Raw genomic sequence first — 19,355 nt, 5'->3', positions numbered from 1 at the left:
ATAGTAGAGGTGGACGCATCCGAGGCTGGGGTGGGTGCCTTGCTATCACAGCGCTCGGGTGCGCCATTGAAACTCCGCCCCCGCGCTTTCTTTTCGAAGAAGCTCAGTTCGGCGGAACGTAACTATGATGTGAGGGACAGGGAGTTGCTAGCGGTGGTAAAAGCCTTGAGGGTGTGGCGACACTGGCTTGAGGGGGCTAAGCACCCCTTTCTCATCTGGACCGACCATCGAAATCTGGAGTACATCTGGGCAGCTAGGAGACTGAATCCGCGTCAGGCAAGGTGGGCCATGTTCTTCGCCCGGTTTAATTTACGATCTCCTATAGACCAGGCTCCCTGAACACGAGGGCCGACGCGCTGTCCCGTCTTTATGACATGGAGGACCGGCCCATCGATCCAACTCCCATCATTCCAGCGTCTAGGCTGGTGGCACCTGTGGTATGGGAGGTGGACGCGGACATCGAGCGGGCATTAGTATTGGAACCTGCGCCTGCACGGTGTCCCGTGGGTTGCAAGTACGTGCCGCTCGGTGTTCGTGATCTTTTGATTCGGTGGGCGCACACGCTACCCACTTCGGGCCATCCTGGTGTGGCGAGGACAGTGCGGAGTCTCAGGGGGAAGTACTGGTGGCCCACCTTAGCTAAGGACGTGAGGTTCTATGTCTCTTCCTGTTCGGTGTGCACCCAGAGTAAGGCTCCTAGGTATCTCCCTAGAGGGAAGTTACAGCCCCTCCCCGTTCCACAACGGCCATGGTCGCACCTGTCAGTAGACTTCCTGACAGATCTACCCCCGTCTCAGGGGAGCACTACGATCCTGGTGGTTGTGGATCGGTTTTCAAAGTCCTGCCGTCTCCTCCCATTGCCCGGTCTCCCTACGGCCCTGCAGACTGCGGAGGCCCTATTTACCCACGTCTTCTGGCACTACGGGGTGCCGGAGGACATTGTCTCTGATCGAGGTTCCCAGTTCACATCCAGGGTCTGGAAAGCGTTTATGGAGCGGCTGGGGGTCTCGGTCAGTTGAGTAATGGGCAGGCGGAGAGGGTGAACCAGGAGGTGGGCAGGTTTCTGAGGTCGTATTGCCAGGACCGGCCAGGGGAGTGGGCGAGGTACAATTCCTTGGGCAGAGTTAGCCCAGAACTCACTTCATCACTCCTCTACTAACTTATCACCCTTTCAGTGTGTTTTGGGTTACCAGCCGGTCCTGGCACCATGGCACCCGAGCCAGACCGAGGCTCCTGCGGTGGAGGACTGGATACAGCGCTCCAAGGAGACCTGGAGAGCCGTCCAAAAGTCCCTGAAGGAGGCCAGTGGACGGCAGAAGAGGAGTGCTGACTGCCACCGCAGTGAGGCACCCGTGTTCGTACCGGGGGACAGGGTCTGCCTCTCGACCCGGAACCTGCCCCTCCGCGTGCCCTGCCGGAAGCTGGGGCCGCAGTGTGTGGGGCCCTTTAAAGTCCTGAGGAGGATAAACGAGGTGTGTTATCGGTTACAACTCCCTTCCTATTACCGCATTAACCCCTCGTTTCATGTGTCTCTCCTCAGGCCGGTGGTAGCTGGTCCCCTGCAGGAAGGTGAGGTGCCGGAGGTCCCTCCGCCCTCTCTGGACATCGGGCGTCCCCGGCGTACAGCATACGGGCCATTCTGGACTCGAGACGCCGGGTGGGGGGCCTGCAGTACCTCGTTGACTGGGAGGGGTACGGTCCGGAGGAGAGGTGCTGGGTGCCGGCGGAGGACGTCTTGGACCCATCCATGTTGAGGGATTTCCATCGCCTCCGTCCGGATCGCCCTGCGCCTCGCCCTCCGGGTCGTCCTCGAGGCCGGTGTCAGCGTGCTGCAGGAGCTGCGCGTCAGGAGGGGGGTACTGTCACGATTCCCACCGACGGTGGCGCCCCGTCCTGCTCGGGTGGCGCTCGGCGGTCGTCGTCACCGGCCTATTAGCTGCCACTGATTCCCTTTTTGTTTTTCCCCTGTTTGTGATTGTGTGCACCTGTTCTGAGTGGGGGTGATTAGCGGGGCTATTCATATTAGCTGGTCCGCCTTTTCTTTGTGCGGGATTGCGTTTATCTGTTGAATGCTTGTGTACACGCTGGTTGTATTTTTGCGATAGTTTTGCACCGACTGTGTAATTCCCCCTGTGTTTGGGGCACTTTGTTTTTGTGTGCGCTTTTGTGTTTGGGGTGGCTTGTGTTTTTCGTCATTTGGCCTATTAAAAGCCACTACCCTGTATTCGCTGCTTCCTGCGTTTGATTCCTCACCCACGACGCCCGAGCATTACAGATGACCAGTTTACAGAGGAGTATAGAGTGCAGTGATGTGCCCTATAAGGAGCATTGTCAAATCTGATGGTATTTGGTATATTTGGTATTTTATTAGGATCCCCATTAGCTGTTGCAAAAGCAGCAGCTACTCTTCCGGTGGTCCACACAAAACATGAAACATAATACAGAATGACAATACAGAACATCATTAAACAAGAACAGCTCAAGGACAGACCTACATACATTTTTAAAAAGGCACACTCAGCCTACATATAAATGCATACACACAAACTATCTAGGTCAAATAGCGGAGAGGTGTTGTGCCGCAAGGTGTTGCTTTATCTGTTTTTTGAAACCAGGTTTGATGTTTATTTGAGCAATATGAGATGGAAGGAAGTCCCATGCAATAAGGGCTCTATATAATACTGTACATTTTCTTGAATTGGTTCTGGATTTGGGGACTATGAAAAGACCCCTGGTGGCATGTCTGGTGGGATGTGTGTGTGTCAGAGCTGTGTGTAAGTTGACTTTGCAAACAATTTGGAATTTTCAACACATTAATGTTTCTTATAAAAAGAAGTGATGCAGTCAGTCTCTCCTCAACTCTTAGCCAAGAGAGTCTGGCATGCATGGTATTTATATCAGCCCTCTGATTATAATTAAGAGCAAAACGTGCTGTTCTGGGCCAGCTGCAGCTTAACTAAGTCTTTCCTTGCAGCACTGGACCACACGACTGGACAATAATCAAGATTAGACAAAACTAGAGCCTGCAGAACTTGCTTTTTGTAGTGTGGTGTCAAAAAAGCAGAGCATCTCTTTATTACGGCTAGACCTCTCCCCATCTTTGTAACCATTGAATCTATATTTTGACCATGACAGTTTACAATCTAAGGTATGGCCGAATGGTAAAGAACATCTAGCCGCTCGAGAGCACCCTTACCTGCCGATCTATAAATTATGTCTCCGTAATCTAGCATGGGTAGGATGGTCATCTGAATCAGGGTTATTTTGGCAGCTGGGGTGAAAGAGGAGCGACTACGATAGAGGAAACCAAGTCTACATTTAACTTTAGGTTGCAGCTTTGATATGTGCTGAGAGAAGGAAAGTGTACCGTCTAGCCATACTCCCAAGTACTTGTATGAGGTGACTACCTCAAGCGCCAAACCCTCAGAGTTAGTAATCACACCTGTGGGGAGAGGGGCATTCTTCTTACCAAACCACATGACCTTTGTTTTGGAGGTGTTCGGAACAAGGTTAAGGGTAGACAAAGCTTGTTGGACACTAAGAAAGCTTTGTTGTAGAGCATTTAACACAAAATCCAGGGAGGGGCCAGCTGAGTATAAGACTGTATCATCTGCATATAAATGTATGAGAGAGCTTCCTACTGTCTGAGCTATGTTGTTGATGTGAATTGAGAAGAGCGTGGGGCCTAGGATTAAGCCTTGGGGTACTCCCTTGGTGACAGGCAGTGGCTGAGACAGCAGATTTTCTGACTTTATGCAATGCACTATTTGAGAGAGGTAGTTAGCAAACCAGGCCAAAGACCCCTCAGAGACACCAATACTCCTTAGCCGGCCTACATGAATGGAATGGTCTACCATATCAAAAGCTTTGGCCAAGTCAATAAAAATAGCAGCACAACAAGGGCAATGGTGACATCATTGCGGACCTTTAAGATTGCAGTGACACATCCATAACCTGAGAGGAAACCCGATTGCATGCCAGAGAGAATATTATAGATATCAAGAAAGCCAGTCAGTTGATTGTTGACAAGTTTTTCCAACACTTTTGATAAACAGGGCAAAATAGAAATAAGCCTATAACAGTTAAGATCAGCTGGATCTCCCCCTTTAAATAAAGGATGAACCGTGGCTGCCTTCCAAGCAATGGGAACTTCCCCAGAAAGGAGAGACAGGTTAAAAAGGTCAGAGATAGGCTTGGCAATGATAGGGGCAGCAATCTTAAAGAAGAAAGGGTCTAAACCATCTAACCCAGATGTTTTTTTTTGGGTCAAGTTTCAGGAGCTCCTTTAGCACCTCAGACTCAGTGACTCCTGCAGAGAGAAACTTTGTAGTGGGGCTTGGGAAACAGAGGGAGGAGGATCAGGGATAATCGCATCAGAAGGGGTGGGAGATGAGGAAATGTTGAATGGGCAAGGAGGCAAATAGGAATCCTGACTTAATGAAGTGGTGATAAAGAGCTCAGTCATGTGCTTCTTGTCAGTAACAACCACATCAACATTTAAGGGACATGGGCAGCTGTGAGGAGGGTTTATTCTCCAGGTCTTTAACTGTTTTCCAGAACTTCTTGGGGTTAGACCCACAGAGAGAGAACTGCTCCTTAAAGTAACTAACTTTTGCCTTCCGGATAGCCTGAGTGCACTTATTTCTCATTTGCCTAAACGAGAGCCAGTCAGCCTGAGTACGCGTGTGCCGAGCCTTCCGCCAAAATGCAATTCTTGAGGTGGAGTAACTCTGCAAGATCACGGTCGAACCAGGGGCTGAACCTGTTTTAATTCTCATTTTCTTTATGGGGACATGTTTGTTAACAATACCACTGAAAATATAAAAAAAGAAGGTCCAAGCGTCTTCGACAGAGGGGATCAAGCTGATTCTATACCATTTGACTGATATTTATAGGTTATTATAAAAAGCCAGCAGTGACCTTACACTGAACACACAACCCTCAATCTAAATAAGCATCAGTCCACGGAGTTTATACAAATTATTTTATTAGGTTTCTCAAAAAATTGTAAGCCTGTAAAGCTCGAAAGGAACAAACAAACCCATGAAATAAACAAACTTGAACTTAAACAAGTTAAAGGAAATGTGGTCACTGACAAAAATCTGATTAAACAGATTAATATTTTTCTAAAATAGGTTTTTCAACTAGCATCCATTGGTTAATCAGTTTGACTAATTGATTAATTGATCATTTGGCACAGTCCCACTCTGAGTCCCTTGAGCGCGGAGAAAGAGAGGAGAGAGTGGAGGGTAAGAGCCCCCAAGTCATAAACGATGAGTAGGACTATGAGACTCCTGAAGAACTCCTGGGACAGAGAAAAACACAAGGAAGGATAAACAACAACACAAAAAAACACAGTGCCACACACAATACAGGGCACTAAAATAGTATAGTGGCAAACAAGACAAACTTTCCACACACACACACCGCACACACACACACACGCTTATGAACCACCCACAAATCATTCCTTACCTTTAGGTACTCTCCTGGGCACTTTTGTGCCGTCAATGTGTACAGGTTGGTGTTTGGCAGAGTGCAGGGTGCAGCAGAGCCCTGGACGGAGTGTAGGGAGACGCTGTACAAACACAGAGCCAGTAGGCCCGCCACCAGGCTGGCCACGTTAGTGTAGGCACAGCCCGTCAGCTGGGGAGGAAGACACAACATGGAAGATAGGAAAATCTCCTGGCCCCAAAGATGAAATATGATAAACTTTACTGTTCCTAAGAGAAAAAAGGTATAGGACCTAAATGTTGCTATATAATGGATGTATCTTCTCATGCACGTAATAGGGTATTTACATTGCACAGTAGCCTATGGGCAACATGTTCAGCCTAACATGTGGGTTACTTTACAGGTAGACCCGGGTGGACATTTAAATAATGGAATCTATTACACCCGGTTAGAGCAGTGTATATTCCAATGCAACATGTGACTGTTGTAATGTCTTACTAGCTGTCTGCTGGGAGACTTCTCACAGGCCAAGGCGAACGACCCTGCCGTCACAAACTTTAAAAGAAAGTATAAACAATATCTGTTGTGTTGTTTCAATTGCTACAGATGTGAAAAAAGAAAGCCAAACCATCCAATGATGTACACTATATCACATATAGCCTATGCATAAATAAACAGAAGCCACAGGAAGCTTGGCACCTTAATTGGGGAGGACAGGCTCTTGGTAATGGCTGGAGCGGAATTGGTAGAATGGTATCAAATATATCAAACACATGGTCACCCTTCAATGTTGTGATGCAAAAGTATTGGCAAAATGTATTTCTGATAGAATAAAAAAGGTCCTACCGGACATTATTCATCACGATCAGACGGGATTGTTAAAAGTAATATATATTGGAGACAACATTAGACAACTACTACAAATAAAGGAAAACTATGAGAATGAACCAGGTATAATTTTTATAGCAGATTTTGAGAAAGCATTTGATACAGTCCAGGGATTTTTGAACTCTCTCATAAGATGGGTAAAAGTGTCATGTCCTGACCAGCAGAGGGAGTAATTGTATTCGTTTTGGTCAGGACGTGGCAGAGGGCTTGTGTTTTGTATGTATTTCTACGTTCTGTCTGGTTTAGTTTTTCTATGTTTAGGATTGGGTGTTGGACTCTCAATTGGAGGCAGGTGTTTCTAGTTGCCTCTGATTGAGAGTCCTATATATAGGTGTGTGTTTGGTTTGGTATTTTGTGGGTAGTTGTATTTAGCACTGCTGTTATGTGTATAGCCTGTTAAACTGTCGTTCTTCGTTTTGGTGTTCACTTTATTTAAAATAAATAGTCAAGATGAGCATCCACATTCCTGCTGCATTTTGGTCCTCTCTACCCGAAGACAGCCGTTACAAAAAGTCATGAACAACAATCCTTTATGTGAAATAATAAATAACAGTTACTCCTCTGAGAACTTTGAATTGTCAAGAGGCATAAAACAAGGTTGCCCTCTGTCACCATACCTATTTATTATGGCCATTGAATGGTAAATAACATATTGTGCAATTTTGGAGTCACTTCTATTGTAAATAACAATAGAATATGTTTCTAAACACTTCTGCATTAATGTGGATGCTACCATGATTATGGATAATCCTGAATAAATTGTGAATAATGATGAGTGAGAAAGTTACAGAAGCACAAATATCATTCCCTCCCCCCCAACAGTGCTAACCTCCCCTGTTATTATAATGGTGAGAGGTTAGCATGTCTTGGTGATATCATATTTGTGAGTCTGTAACATGAATGTAGAAGTGTTTGGAAACATATTCTATTCTTATTTAAAATATACAGTTGAAGTCGGAAGTTTACATACACTTATGTTGGAGTCATTAAAACTCGTTTTCAACCACTACACAAATTTCTTGTTAACAAACTATAGTTTTGGCAAGTCGGTTAGGACATCTACTTTGTGTATGACACAAGTAGTTCTACAAACAATTGTTTACAGACAGATTATTTCACTTATAATTCCCTGTATCACAATTCCAGCGGGTCAGAAGTTTACATCGACTAAGTTGACTGTGCCTTTAAACAGCTTGGAAAATTCCAGAAAATGATGTCATGGCTTTAGAAGCTTCTGATAGGCTAATTGACATCATTTGAGTCAATTGGAGGTGTACCTGTCGATGTATTTCAAGGCCTACCTTCAAACTCAGTGCATCTTTGCTTGACATCATCGGAAAATCAAAAGAAATCAGCCAAGACCTCCACAAGTCTGTAGACCTCCACAAAAATGTAGACCTCCACAAGTCTGGTTCATTATTGGGAGACATTTCCAAATGCCTGAAGGTACCACCTTCATCTGTAAAAATAATAGTACGCAAGTAAAAACACTATGGGACCCCGCAGTCGTCATACCGCTCAGGAAGGAGATGCGTTCTGTCTCCTTGCTGCAGGAGGGACTGGTGCACTTTACAAAATAGATGGCTTCATGAGGGAGGAAAATTATGTGGACATATTGAAGCAACATCTCAAGACATCAGTCAGGAAGTTAAAGCTTGGTCGCAAATGGGTCTTCCAAATGGACAATGACCCCAAGCATACTTCCAAAGTTGTGGCAAAATGCCTTTGGACAACAAAGTCAAGATATTGGAGTGACCATCACAAAGCCCTGACCTCAATCCTATAGAAAATGTGTGGGCAGAACTGAAAAAGTGTTTGCGAGCAAGGAGGCCTACAAACCTGACTCAGTTACACCAGCTCTGTCAGGAGGAATGGGCCAAAATTCACACAACTTATTGTGGGAAGCTTGTGGAAGGCTACCCGAAACGTTTGACCCAAGTTCAACAATTTAAAGGCAATGCTACCAAATACTAATTGAGTGAATGTAAACTTCTGATCCACTGGGAATGTGATGAAAGAAATAAAAGCTGAAAGAAATCATTCTCTGTACTATTTTTCTGACATTTCACATTCTTAAAATAAAGTGGTGATCCTAACTGACCTAAGTTATGATGGAAAGTTTTTGGATTTACAAACTACAGGCCACTAAATACCCGGGTTTAAATGAAGATATGGATTTCTCACCCTTCCTGTAGGGTTGTGATGGGTACATTTGCTGTCATCTAGTGGATATCTTTGCTCAATTGCCCTCAGCTATGTTTAGACTTTTGTTGTTCATGTTTTGCTGTGTTCTAGTGTACTATGGAATGTATTGCTTTCTTATTCTTGACACTTCGCCCAGACATATTTAAGGTTAGAACTACCTTTCTAAGTGTTCTGATACTTCTAGTTTGGAGTTACATTTTTATGATAACATAGCTACAGCATTTCACTTTAAAGTGTGTATACTATTGCTTACTAGGTGTGTCCAATCAATTTTAACCACTCCCCCTTCTAATTAGGGTTAATTGGAAAAGCTGTTAAACAGAGAACATTGTATTATTTCTTTGTACACCCTGATGAAGGCCATGCAGCCGAAACGCGTCGGTTTTTTAAAAACATTGTTTCTATTGAACATGCCATACTAATAAAGGCATTTTAATCAATTATATGAAGAGTGCCTTGGTCCTCCTTTCTTTTTGAATATATATATACTGCTCAAAAAAATAAAGGGAACACTAAAATAACACATCCTAGATCTGAATGAATGAAATAATATTATTAAATACTTTTTCATTTACATAGTTGAATGTGCTGATAACAAAATCACACAAAAAATAATCAATGGAAATCCAATTTATCAACCCATGGAGGTCTGGATTTGGAGTCACACTCAAAATTAAAGTGGAAAACCACACTACAGGCTGATCCAACTTTGATGTAATGTCCTTAAAACAAGTCAAAATGAGGCTCAGTAGTGTGTGTGGCCTCCATGTGCCTGTATGACCTCTCTAAAACGCCTGGGCAGGGTCCTGATGAGGTGGCGGATGGTCTCCTGAGGGATCTCCTCCCAGACCTGGACTAAAGCATCCGCCAACTCCTGGACAGTCTGTGGTGCAACGTGGCGTTGGTGGATGGAGCGAGACATGATGTCCCAGATGTGCTCAATTGGATTCAGGTCTGGGGAACGGGCGGGCCAGTCCATAGCATCAATGCCTTCCTCTTGCAGGAACTGCTGACACACTCCAGCCACATGAGGTCTAGCATTGTCTTGCATTAGGAGGAACCCAGGGCCAACCGCACCAGCATATGGTCTCACAAGGGGTCTGAGGATCTCATCTCGGTACCTAATGGCAGTCAGGCTACCTCTGGCGAGCACATGGAGGGCTGTGCGGCCCCCCAAAGAAATGCCACCCCACACCATGACTGACCCACCACCAAACCGGTCATGCTGGAGGATGTTGCAGGCAGCAGAATGTTCTCCACGGCGTCTCCAGACTCTGTCACGTCTGTCACATGTGCTCAGTGTGAACCTGCTTCATCTGTGAAGAGCACAGGTGAATTTGCCAATCTTGGTGTTCTCTGGCAAATGCCAAACGTCCTGCACGGTGTTGGGCTGTAAGCACAACCCCCACCTGTGGACGTCGGGCCCTCATACCACCCTCATGGAGTCTGTTTCTGACCGTTTGAGCAGACACATGCACATTTGTGGCCTGCTGGAGGTCATTTTGCAGGGCTCTGGCAGTGCTCCTCCTGCTCCTCCTTACACAAAGGCGGAGGTAGCGGTCCTGCTGCTGGGTTGTTGCCCTCCTACGGCCTCCTCCACGTCTCCTGATGTACTGGCCTGTCTCCTGGTAGCGCCTCCATGCTCTGGACACTACGCTGACAGACACAGCAAACCTTCTTGCCACAGCTCGCATTGATGTGCCATCCTGGATGAGCTGCACTACCTGAGCCACTTGTGTGGGTTGTAGACTCCGTCTCATGCTACCACTAGAGTGAAAGCACCGCCAGCATTCAAAAGTGACCAAAACATCAGCCAGGAAGCATAAGAACTGAGAAGTGGTCTGTGGTCACCACCTGTCGAACCACTCCTTTATTGGGGGTGTCTTGCTAATTGCCAATAATTTCCACCTGTTGTCTATTCCATTTGCACAACAGCATGTGAAATTTATTGTCAATCAGTGTTGCTTCCTAAGCGGACAGTTTAATTTCACAGAAGTGTGATTGACTTGGAGTTACATTGTGTTGTTTAAGTGTTCCCTTTAATTTTTTTGAGCAGTGTATATATATATATATATATATATATATATATATAACAAATTTGTAGAGTCACAAGCTTGATGTAGTCATTGCGTGCTATGAATAATTGGACTAAATACTTTCTAGTACTTTAATACATATACAGTACCATTCAAAGGTTTGGACACAACCACTCCTTCAAGGGTTTTTCTTTATTTTTGCTATTTTCTACATTGTAGAATAATAGTGAAGACATCAAAACTATGAAATAACACATATGGAATCATGTAGTAACAAAAAAAGTGTTAAACAAACCAAAATATATTTTATATTTCTGATTCTTCAAAGTAGTCACCCTTTGCCTTGATGACAGCTTTGCACAGGCTTGCCATTGTCTCAACCAGTTTCATGAGGTAGTCACCTGGAATGCATTTCAAAAAAGTGAATTTGTGGAATTTGTTTCCTTTTTAACGAGCTTGAGCCAATCACTTGTGTTGTGACAAGGTAGGGTTGGTATACAGAAGATAGCCCTATTTGGTAAAAGACCAAGTCCATATTATGGCAAGAACAGCTCAAATAAGCAAATTGAAATGACAGATCATTAAGGATCGGACCCTTTTTTTAAATTTTCGCCTAAAATGACATACCCAAATCTAACTGCCTGTAGCTCAGGCGCTGAAGCAAGGTTATGCATATTCTTGGTACCATTTGAAAGGAAACACTTTGCCGTTTGTGGAAATGTGAAAGGAATGTAGGAGAATATAACACATTACATCTGGTAAAAGATAAAAACAAAGTTTTTTTGCACCATCATCTTTGAAATGCAAGAGAAAGGCCATAATGTATTATTCCAGCACAGGTGCAATTTACAATTTGGCCACTAGATGGCAGCAGTGTATGTACAATGTTTTAGACTGATCCAATGAACCATTGCAGTTCTGTTCAAAATGTATCAAGACTGCCCAAACGTGCCTAATTTGTTTATTAATAACTTTCATGTTCAAAACTGTGCACTCTCCTCAAACAATACTATGGTATTCTTTCTCTGTAATAGCTACTGTAACTTGGACAGTGCAGTTTGGATTAATTTAAGCTTTCTGCCAATATCAGACATGTCTATGTTCTAGGAAATGTTCTTGTTACTTACAACCTCATGCTAATCACATTAGCCTACTTTAGCTCAACCGTCCCGCAGGGGACCCATCGATCCTGAAGAAGTTGTATAAGACATGAATGTCAGTCAATGCGGAAAATTTCAAGAACTTTGAACGTTTCTTCAAGTGTAGTCGCAAAAACCATCAAGAGCTATAATAAAACTGGCTCTCATGAGGACCGCCACAGGAAAGGAAGACCCAGAGTTACATCTGCTGCAGAGGATAAGTTTGTTAGAGTTACCAGCCAAAGAAATTGTAGCCCAAATAAATGCTTCACAGAGTTCAAGTAACAGACACATCTCAACATCAACTGTTCAGAAGAGACTGCCTAAACCAGGCCTTCATGGTCGAATTGCTGCCAAGAAACCACTACTAAAGGACACCAATAAGAAGAAGAGACTTGCTTGGGCCAATAAACACGAGCAATGGACATTAGACCGGAGGAAATCTGTCCTTTGGTGTGATGAGTCCAAATTTGAGATATTTGGTTCCAACCGCTGTGTCTTTGTGAGACGCAGAGTAGGTGAACGGATGATCTCCACCTCCACATGTGTGGTTCCCACTGTGAAGCATGGAGGAGGAGTAGGTGTGATGGTGCTTTGCTGCTGACACTGTCAGTGATTTATTTAGAATTCAAGGTACACTTAACCAGCATGGCTACCACAGCATTCTGCAGTGATACGCCATCCCATCGGCTTTGCACTTTGTGGGACTATCATTTGTTTTTCAACAGGACAATGACCCAAAACACTCCTCCAGGCTGTGTAAGGACTATTTGACCAAGAAGGAGAGTGATAGAGTGCTGCATCAGATGACCTGGCCTCCACAATCACCTGACCTCAACCTAACTGAGATGGTTTGGGATGAGTTGGACCGCAGAGTGTAGGAAAAGCAGCCAGCAAGTGCTCAGCATATGTGGGAACTCCTTCAAGACTTGTGGAAAAGCCTTTCTCATGAAGATGGTTGAGATAATGCCAAGAGTGTAAATCAAATCAAATATGTCACATGCGCCGAATACAACAGGTATTTAGACCTTACCATGAAATGCTTACTTACAAGCCCTTAACCAACAATGCAGTTCAAGAAAGAGTTAAGAAAATAATTACCAAATAAACTAAAGTAAAAATGTATAAAAAGTAACACAATAAAATAACAATAACAAGGCTATATACAGTGGGTAACGGTACCGAGTCAATGTGCAGACGTGCAGGTTAGTCGAGGTAATTTGTGCATGTAGGTAGTGACTATGCAAGTGACTATGCATAGATTATAAACAGCAAGTAGCAGCAGTGTAAAATCAAATGGGGGGGGGTCAATGTAAATAGTCCGGGTGGCCATTTGATTAATTGTTCAGGAGTCTTATGGTTTGGAGGTAGAAGCTGATAATGAGTCTTTTGGTCCTAGACTTGGCGCTACGGTACAGCTTGCCATGCGGTAGCAGAAAGAACAGTCTATGACTAGGGTGGCTGGAGTCTTTGACTATTTTTGGGGCTTTCCTCTGACACCACTTAGTATATAGGTCCTGGATGGCAGGAAGCTTTGGCCCCAGTGATGTACTGGGCCGTATGCACAACCCTCTGTAGCGCCTTACAGTCAGATGCCGAGCAGTTGCCATACCAGGCGGTGATGCAACCGGTCAGGATGCTCTCGATGGTGCAGCTGTATACGTTTTTGAGGATCTGGGGACCCATGCCAATTCTTTTCAGTCTCCTGAGGGGGAAAAGGTGTTGTCGTGCCCTCTTCACGACTGTCTTGGTGTGTTTGGACCATGGTAGTTCGCTGGTGATTTGGACACCAAGAAACTTGAAACTCTCAACCCGCTCCACTACAGCCCCCGTCGATGTTAATGGGGGCCTGTTCAGCCCGCCTTTTCCTGTAGTCCACGATCAGCTCCTTTATCTTGCTCACGTTGAAGGAGAGGTTGTTGTCCTAGCACCACACTGCCAGGTCTCTGACCTCCTCCCTATAGACTGCCTAAACGTTGTCAGTAATCAGGCCTACCACTGTTGTGTCGTCAGCAAACTTAATGATGGTGTTGGAGTCATGTTTGGCCACGCAGTCATGGGTGAACAGGGAGTACAGGAGGGGACTAAGCATGCAACCCTGAGGGGCCCCAGTGCTGAGGTTCAGTGTGGCAGACGTGTTGTTGCCTACCTTTACCACCTGGGGGTGGCCCGTCAGGAAGTCCAGGATCCAGTTGCAGAGGGAGGTGTTTAGTCCCAGGGTGCTTAGCTTAGTGATGAGCTTTGTGTGCACTATGGTGTTGAACTTTGAGCTGTAGTCAATGAACAGCTTTCTCACATAGGTGTTCCTTTTGTCCCTGTGGGAAAGGGCAGTGTGGAGTGCGATTGAGATTGCGTCATCTGTGGATCTATTGGGGCGGTATGCGAATTGTAGTGGGTCTAGGGTATCCGGGAGGATGCTGTTGATGTGAGCCATGACCAGCCTTGCAAAGCACTTAATGGCTAACGACGTGAGTGCTACAGGGCGGTAAAAATTTAGGCAGGTTACCTTCGCTTCCTTGGGCACAGGGACTATGGTGGTCTGCTTGAAACATGTAGGTATTACAAACACGGTCAGGGAGAGGTTGAAAATGTCAGTGAAGACACTTGCCAGTTGGTCCGCGCATGCTTTGAGTACACGTCCTGGTAATCTGTGAAAGTTGACCTGTTTAAAGCTCTTTCTCACTACGGCTACCGAGAGCGTCACACGTCCGGAACAGCTGGTACTCTCCTGCATTCTTCAGTGCTGCTTGCCTCGAAGCGAGCATAAAAGGCATTTAGCTCGTCTGGTAGGCTCGTGTCAATGGGCAGCTCGCGGCTGGGCTTCCCTTTGTAGTCCGTAATAGTTTTCAAGCCCTGCCACATCCGACGAGTGTCGGAGCCGGTGTAGTAAGATTCAATCTTAATCCTGTATTGACGCTTTGCCTGTTTGATGGTTCGTCTGAGGGCGCGCTCCTTGAAAGCGTCAGCTCCAGCCTTTAGCTCGATGCGGATGTTGCCTGTAATCCATGGCTTCTGGTTGGGATATGTACATACAGTCACTGTGGGGACGACGTCGTTGATGCACTTGTTGACGAAGCCAATGACTGAGGTGGTGTACTCCTCGATGCCATTGGATGAGTCTGTGCTAGAAAAACAGTCCTGTAGCGTAGCATCTGCGTCATCTGACCACTTCCGTATTGAGCTAGTCACTGGTACTTCCTGCTTTATTTTTGCTTGTAAGCAGGAATCAGGAGGATAGAATTATGGTCAGATTTGCCAAATGGAGGGCGAGGGAGAGCTTTGTATGCCTCTCTGTGTGTGGAGTAAAGGTGGTCTTTTTTCCTTTGGTTGCACGTGACATGCTGGTAGAAATGAGGTAAGACGGATTTAAGTTTGCCTGCATTAAAGTCCCCGGCCACTAGGAGCGCCGCTTCTGGGTGAGCATTTTCTTGTTTGCTTATGGCCTTATACAGCTGGTTGTGTGCAGTCTTAGTGCCAGCATCGGTTTGTGGTGGTAAATAGACGGCTACGAATAATATAGATGAGAACTCTCTTGGTAGATAGTGTGGTCTACAGCTTCTCATAAGGTACTCTACCTCAGGTGAGTAATACCTTGAGACCATTTTAATATTAGACATTGCGCACCAGCTGTTATTGACAAATCGACACACACCCCCACCCCCCTTCTTACCGGACGTAGCTTCTCTGTCCTACCGACGCATGGAAAATCCCTTCCAGCTCTATATTATCCGTGTCGTCGTTTAGCCACGACTCGGTGAAAGATATTACAGTTTTTAATGTCCCGTTGGTAGGATAACCTTGATCGTATATCATCCATTTTGTTTTCCAATGATTGCACGTTGGCCAAAAGAACAGATGGTAGTGGGGGTTTACTCACTCGCCTACGAATTTTCTTCATGCAAATTACAGGGATTTTGGCCCATTCCCGAGAAAGCAGTATATCCTTTGCGTCAGACTCGTTAAAGAAAAAATCTTTGTCCAGTTTGAGGTGAGTAATCGCTATTCTGATGTTCATAAGTTATTTTCGGTCATAAGAGACGGTAGCAGCCACATTACATTATATTTTGATTTGTTTAACTATTTTTTGGTGATTCCATGTGTTATTTGTTTTACACTTTTTTGGTGACTAAATTATTCCAAATGTGTTATTTCATAGTTTTGATATCTTCACTATTATTCTACAATGTAGAAAATAGTAGAAATAAAGAAAAACCCTGGAATGAGTAGGTGTGTCCAAACTTTTGATAGGTACTGTAAGTGAATTTGTCCCAATACTTTTGGTCCCCTAAATGGGGGGACTATGTACAAATAGTGCTGTAACTTCTAAACGGTTCACTCGATATGAATGAAAACACCCTTTAAATGAAAGCTGACAGTCTGCAATTTAACGTCATCGTCACTGTGTCACTTCTAATCCAAAGTGCTGGAGTACAGAGACAAAACAACAACAAATGTATAAAAATCCCAATACTTTTGGAGCTCACTGTATTGCCTAGTTAAATAAAAGTGAAATAAAATAAATAAAAAAATAAATCCAGAACTGACACATCAATCCCTTCGCTTTAATTTAAGCTATTATATAAATACTTGCAACAAAATGAATGCTCAGTACAGTATATGGGGCATTGAACAGTCAGCCTTGTGCAGACTCTGCCACGAGGAAACAGAATCAATAGAATATATTTTCTGGTCCAGGAATGGTTGTTATGTCATAATATCAGGGTTCAGATGGACCTGCAAACTGTATTGTTAGGGGATCTGAAAACACATGCAGTCAATGGGAAATATCATTATACTCGAGTAAAGAATTTATTTTTAGGGCAATATCGGTAGAAATGTTAGAAATAGTTAGGTTCAGGACCCTCGTAAGACATCATAGTAAAATGGAGGGATGTATTGCAAAAGGAAATAGCATTATACTGGGAAAGATGCGTAAATCTGTGGATATCGGAGGGTTGGAGTTAAGATCTGGATGAGTGGTGGATTGGTCGCTGTGGGTGAAAATCCAGCACTTGAAGAAATTAGGAATATATGTATAATTTCTTAACTACAGGTACCGTAGATGTGAGCAAAATAGCTGTAAGTAGCAGTAAACATATTGTTGTCCATTAGTTTACTCCAATTAGGGTAGGGATGGTATGGTAATGGGAAAAAAGTATAGAGAAAAATAAAAGAACATGGTTTTCATGTCTTTGATGCCATTCCATTCGCTCTGTTCCAGCCATTATTATGAGCTGTCCTCCCCTCAGCAGCCTCCTGTGACAGAAACAAGGATATTTATGACTTTATCAAATTAGGATCTTACCAGGAAGCCAATAAATAAAGGGAGCACGATGTGTAGTTTGGGTAAACCAACGTCCATGTAGTACAGAGGCACAGCCAACAGCACCTGCATTAGACCCAGCAGTATCGACATCACCTGGTGGAGAAAAGAGAGAACTGCATGTAAAGGAACTGATGATTACAAAACGAAGCTCTGCGATCCGATTCTAGCCTTCTCCCAGTTCCATTCAGTCTTGATCATAAGAAATTACTAGTGCAAAATGTATGATGAGGACAATCGGTCCTTCTAGCCCTTGCTTTCACCAGTCCAATGCTTTTAAGTCCATGAGGGGGAGTGAGCAAGCGCGTACTCCATGGATCAAGTGATGTCTGATGCATGGTGACACGATAGATATATGAATTCCACTCTTAAGACAATTGAACGGTACAACAAGGAGGGAGAGAGCAGTCTGGTAGATGTATTGACTATCTACATGTATGAGTGTTTAGTAATCATTCAATTCTCTTACCGCTACAACCTCTGGGTCAAACTTGATGAAGAGGCGATGTAGTTTAGGAACATCTGCTCCTGACTCAGTGGATGACATCATCCTGAATGAAAGAGTTTGGTCCAGGAGAGAGGAGAGGAAAGAGAAATGAGAGGAAGAGAAAGGAAAGAGGAGAGGAGACATGCTTATCCGAATCAACCACAAAATGTAACCAATACATTTACATTTACATTTAAGTCATTTAGCAGACGCTCTTATCCAGAGCGACTTACAAATTGGTGCATTCACCTTAAGATAATACAAACATGAAATGTAATCACAGGGACTGGAACGCAGATAAACAGTAGAATGCATGTTTGCAATTTTGGGTTCAAAGGTTTGACATGATTCACAGAGTTCTATGCTCTCCAGCATGATATATGAACTCTGCTTATTAAATGGATACTTCTGGATTTTGGCAATGAGTACCTTTGCCGGCGGTTCAAATTCATAAAAAAGACACACCCTCATCCACCTACCCTCCCCTTACGCCCTTGGGGGGAATCCCCGTCGCCATCTTGGAGGGTGGTCCAAACGATTAGCCAAGCAAGGGAATAGCCAAGCAAGGGAAGTTTGCAACGTAAGCCCCTCAGCCCTCGTTTTTAGTCGAGTTTGCAAGTGTACAATTATGTTCACTCAGGGGCCTGAAACTCCCCATAATTCAATTTGTGACGATTGTACATCCGCTAAGAAAAGTCAGTGAAAACTTAAAAACAACATCAATGGAGAAGTCAACATACAAGTGTAAGTAAAAAACAAATGCAAATAAATTAGAAATTGTGCTACTAATGCACAAACACCTCTCGTAAAAAGGAAATATGTTTTTGTTTGGTTATCTTTTGGAAATTGTAGAAATAAAACATTTTCCTTCTTCAGAAGTTCCAGCTAGGCAGGCTAACATTAGTTAGCTAATTCATTTGCAGCTATCATACAGTAGGCGTATATTAATAATTATATATTTAATATAAGTAAACATGCACTCATAATTGACTGTAGCGCATATGAAGCGCCCACAAGCTACCGGTGTCTGAAAACCCAATCATTGCGGGATGAACACAGTGTTGCCAACTCCTCAGTAAGGAAAGAAGATATTGGCTGTCCTAAAAGTTGCTAGAAGTCGCTAAATGACATCATCACCTAATTTGCATAATTGGCCATGTGCATGTAATTGTGATGGACGCTGTAGGCAGTGTTGCCAACTAATTTTCAGGGTAAGTTGCTAGAGGCAGGTTGATTTGTTGCTAAAAGTTGCTAAATGACATTGTGATGTCATTGCGTGATAACGTAAAACTGCGTCATTACGTAGAATACACAATACGTTACTCAAATTGACTGGCCATCTCGGCAAAAAATATGATTTGACATTTGTTCAGGTACAGACTCCCACTCTTTTCTGTACTTCTGGCTGTACAATTTTGATTGAGACATGTTGATTGATGTAAGTTCTGTTCAAGATCAAACATTCGCGACCAACTATATTCATTGGGTTTGGCTCGTTGAACCCGTAATACTGCTGCTGCAGTCAGCCAACAATGATTTGCAATTATCTGAAATTGCTGTAGGCCTTCTGCTGACGTCACGCACAATGCACTTATGCAGCCAGGCACGTGTGTTGTGACTGAGTGTGTGACAGAGAAAATCGTTTTTGTGTCATTTAGAGGGAAAATGCGTGCATTTTAGCATTTGAGTCACTTTTCAAAAGTTGCTAAAAGTTCCAAATAAATGTTTAAACGTAGCTAAATTTGTTGCTAGGTCCTGTTTGAAAAAAAAGTTGCCAGGGTAGTCTGAAAAGTTGCTAAATCTAGCAACAAAATTGCTAAATT

The 19,355-nt window shown here is 44.0% G+C and overlaps 1 protein-coding gene across 2 annotated transcripts in view; it reads right to left on the bottom strand.

The window, feature by feature from the left end:
• Positions 1 to 4,967: 4,967 nt before the first annotated feature.
• The window catches only part of si:dkey-9i23.16 (uncharacterized), a 17,252-nt gene continuing 2,864 nt past the window's right edge, over positions 4,968 to 19,355 (bottom strand). The window contains exons 2-6 of one of the 2 annotated variants that reach the window (XM_029766108.1): positions 17,515 to 17,596; positions 17,028 to 17,141; positions 5,953 to 6,009; positions 5,476 to 5,646; positions 4,968 to 5,305 (exon numbers count right to left, since the gene is read on the bottom strand). In XM_029766108.1, the coding sequence (XP_029621968.1) occupies positions 5,180 to 5,305; positions 5,476 to 5,646; positions 5,953 to 6,009; positions 17,028 to 17,141; positions 17,515 to 17,596 (550 nt within the window). In that variant the 3' untranslated portion in view covers positions 4,968 to 5,179. The remainder of the gene's footprint in view (positions 5,306 to 5,475; positions 5,647 to 5,952; positions 6,010 to 17,027; positions 17,142 to 17,514; positions 17,597 to 19,355) is intronic. The other variant, XM_029766109.1, reaches the window with a different exon arrangement.

Source organism: Salmo trutta, chromosome 11, assembly GCF_901001165.1.
Source record: "Salmo trutta chromosome 11, fSalTru1.1, whole genome shotgun sequence".
In the NCBI taxonomy this organism is placed as follows: Eukaryota; Metazoa; Chordata; class Actinopteri; order Salmoniformes; family Salmonidae; genus Salmo; species Salmo trutta.
The sequence above is the reverse complement of the archived record's forward strand: the minus strand, read 5'-3'. Positions and strand labels throughout refer to the sequence as shown.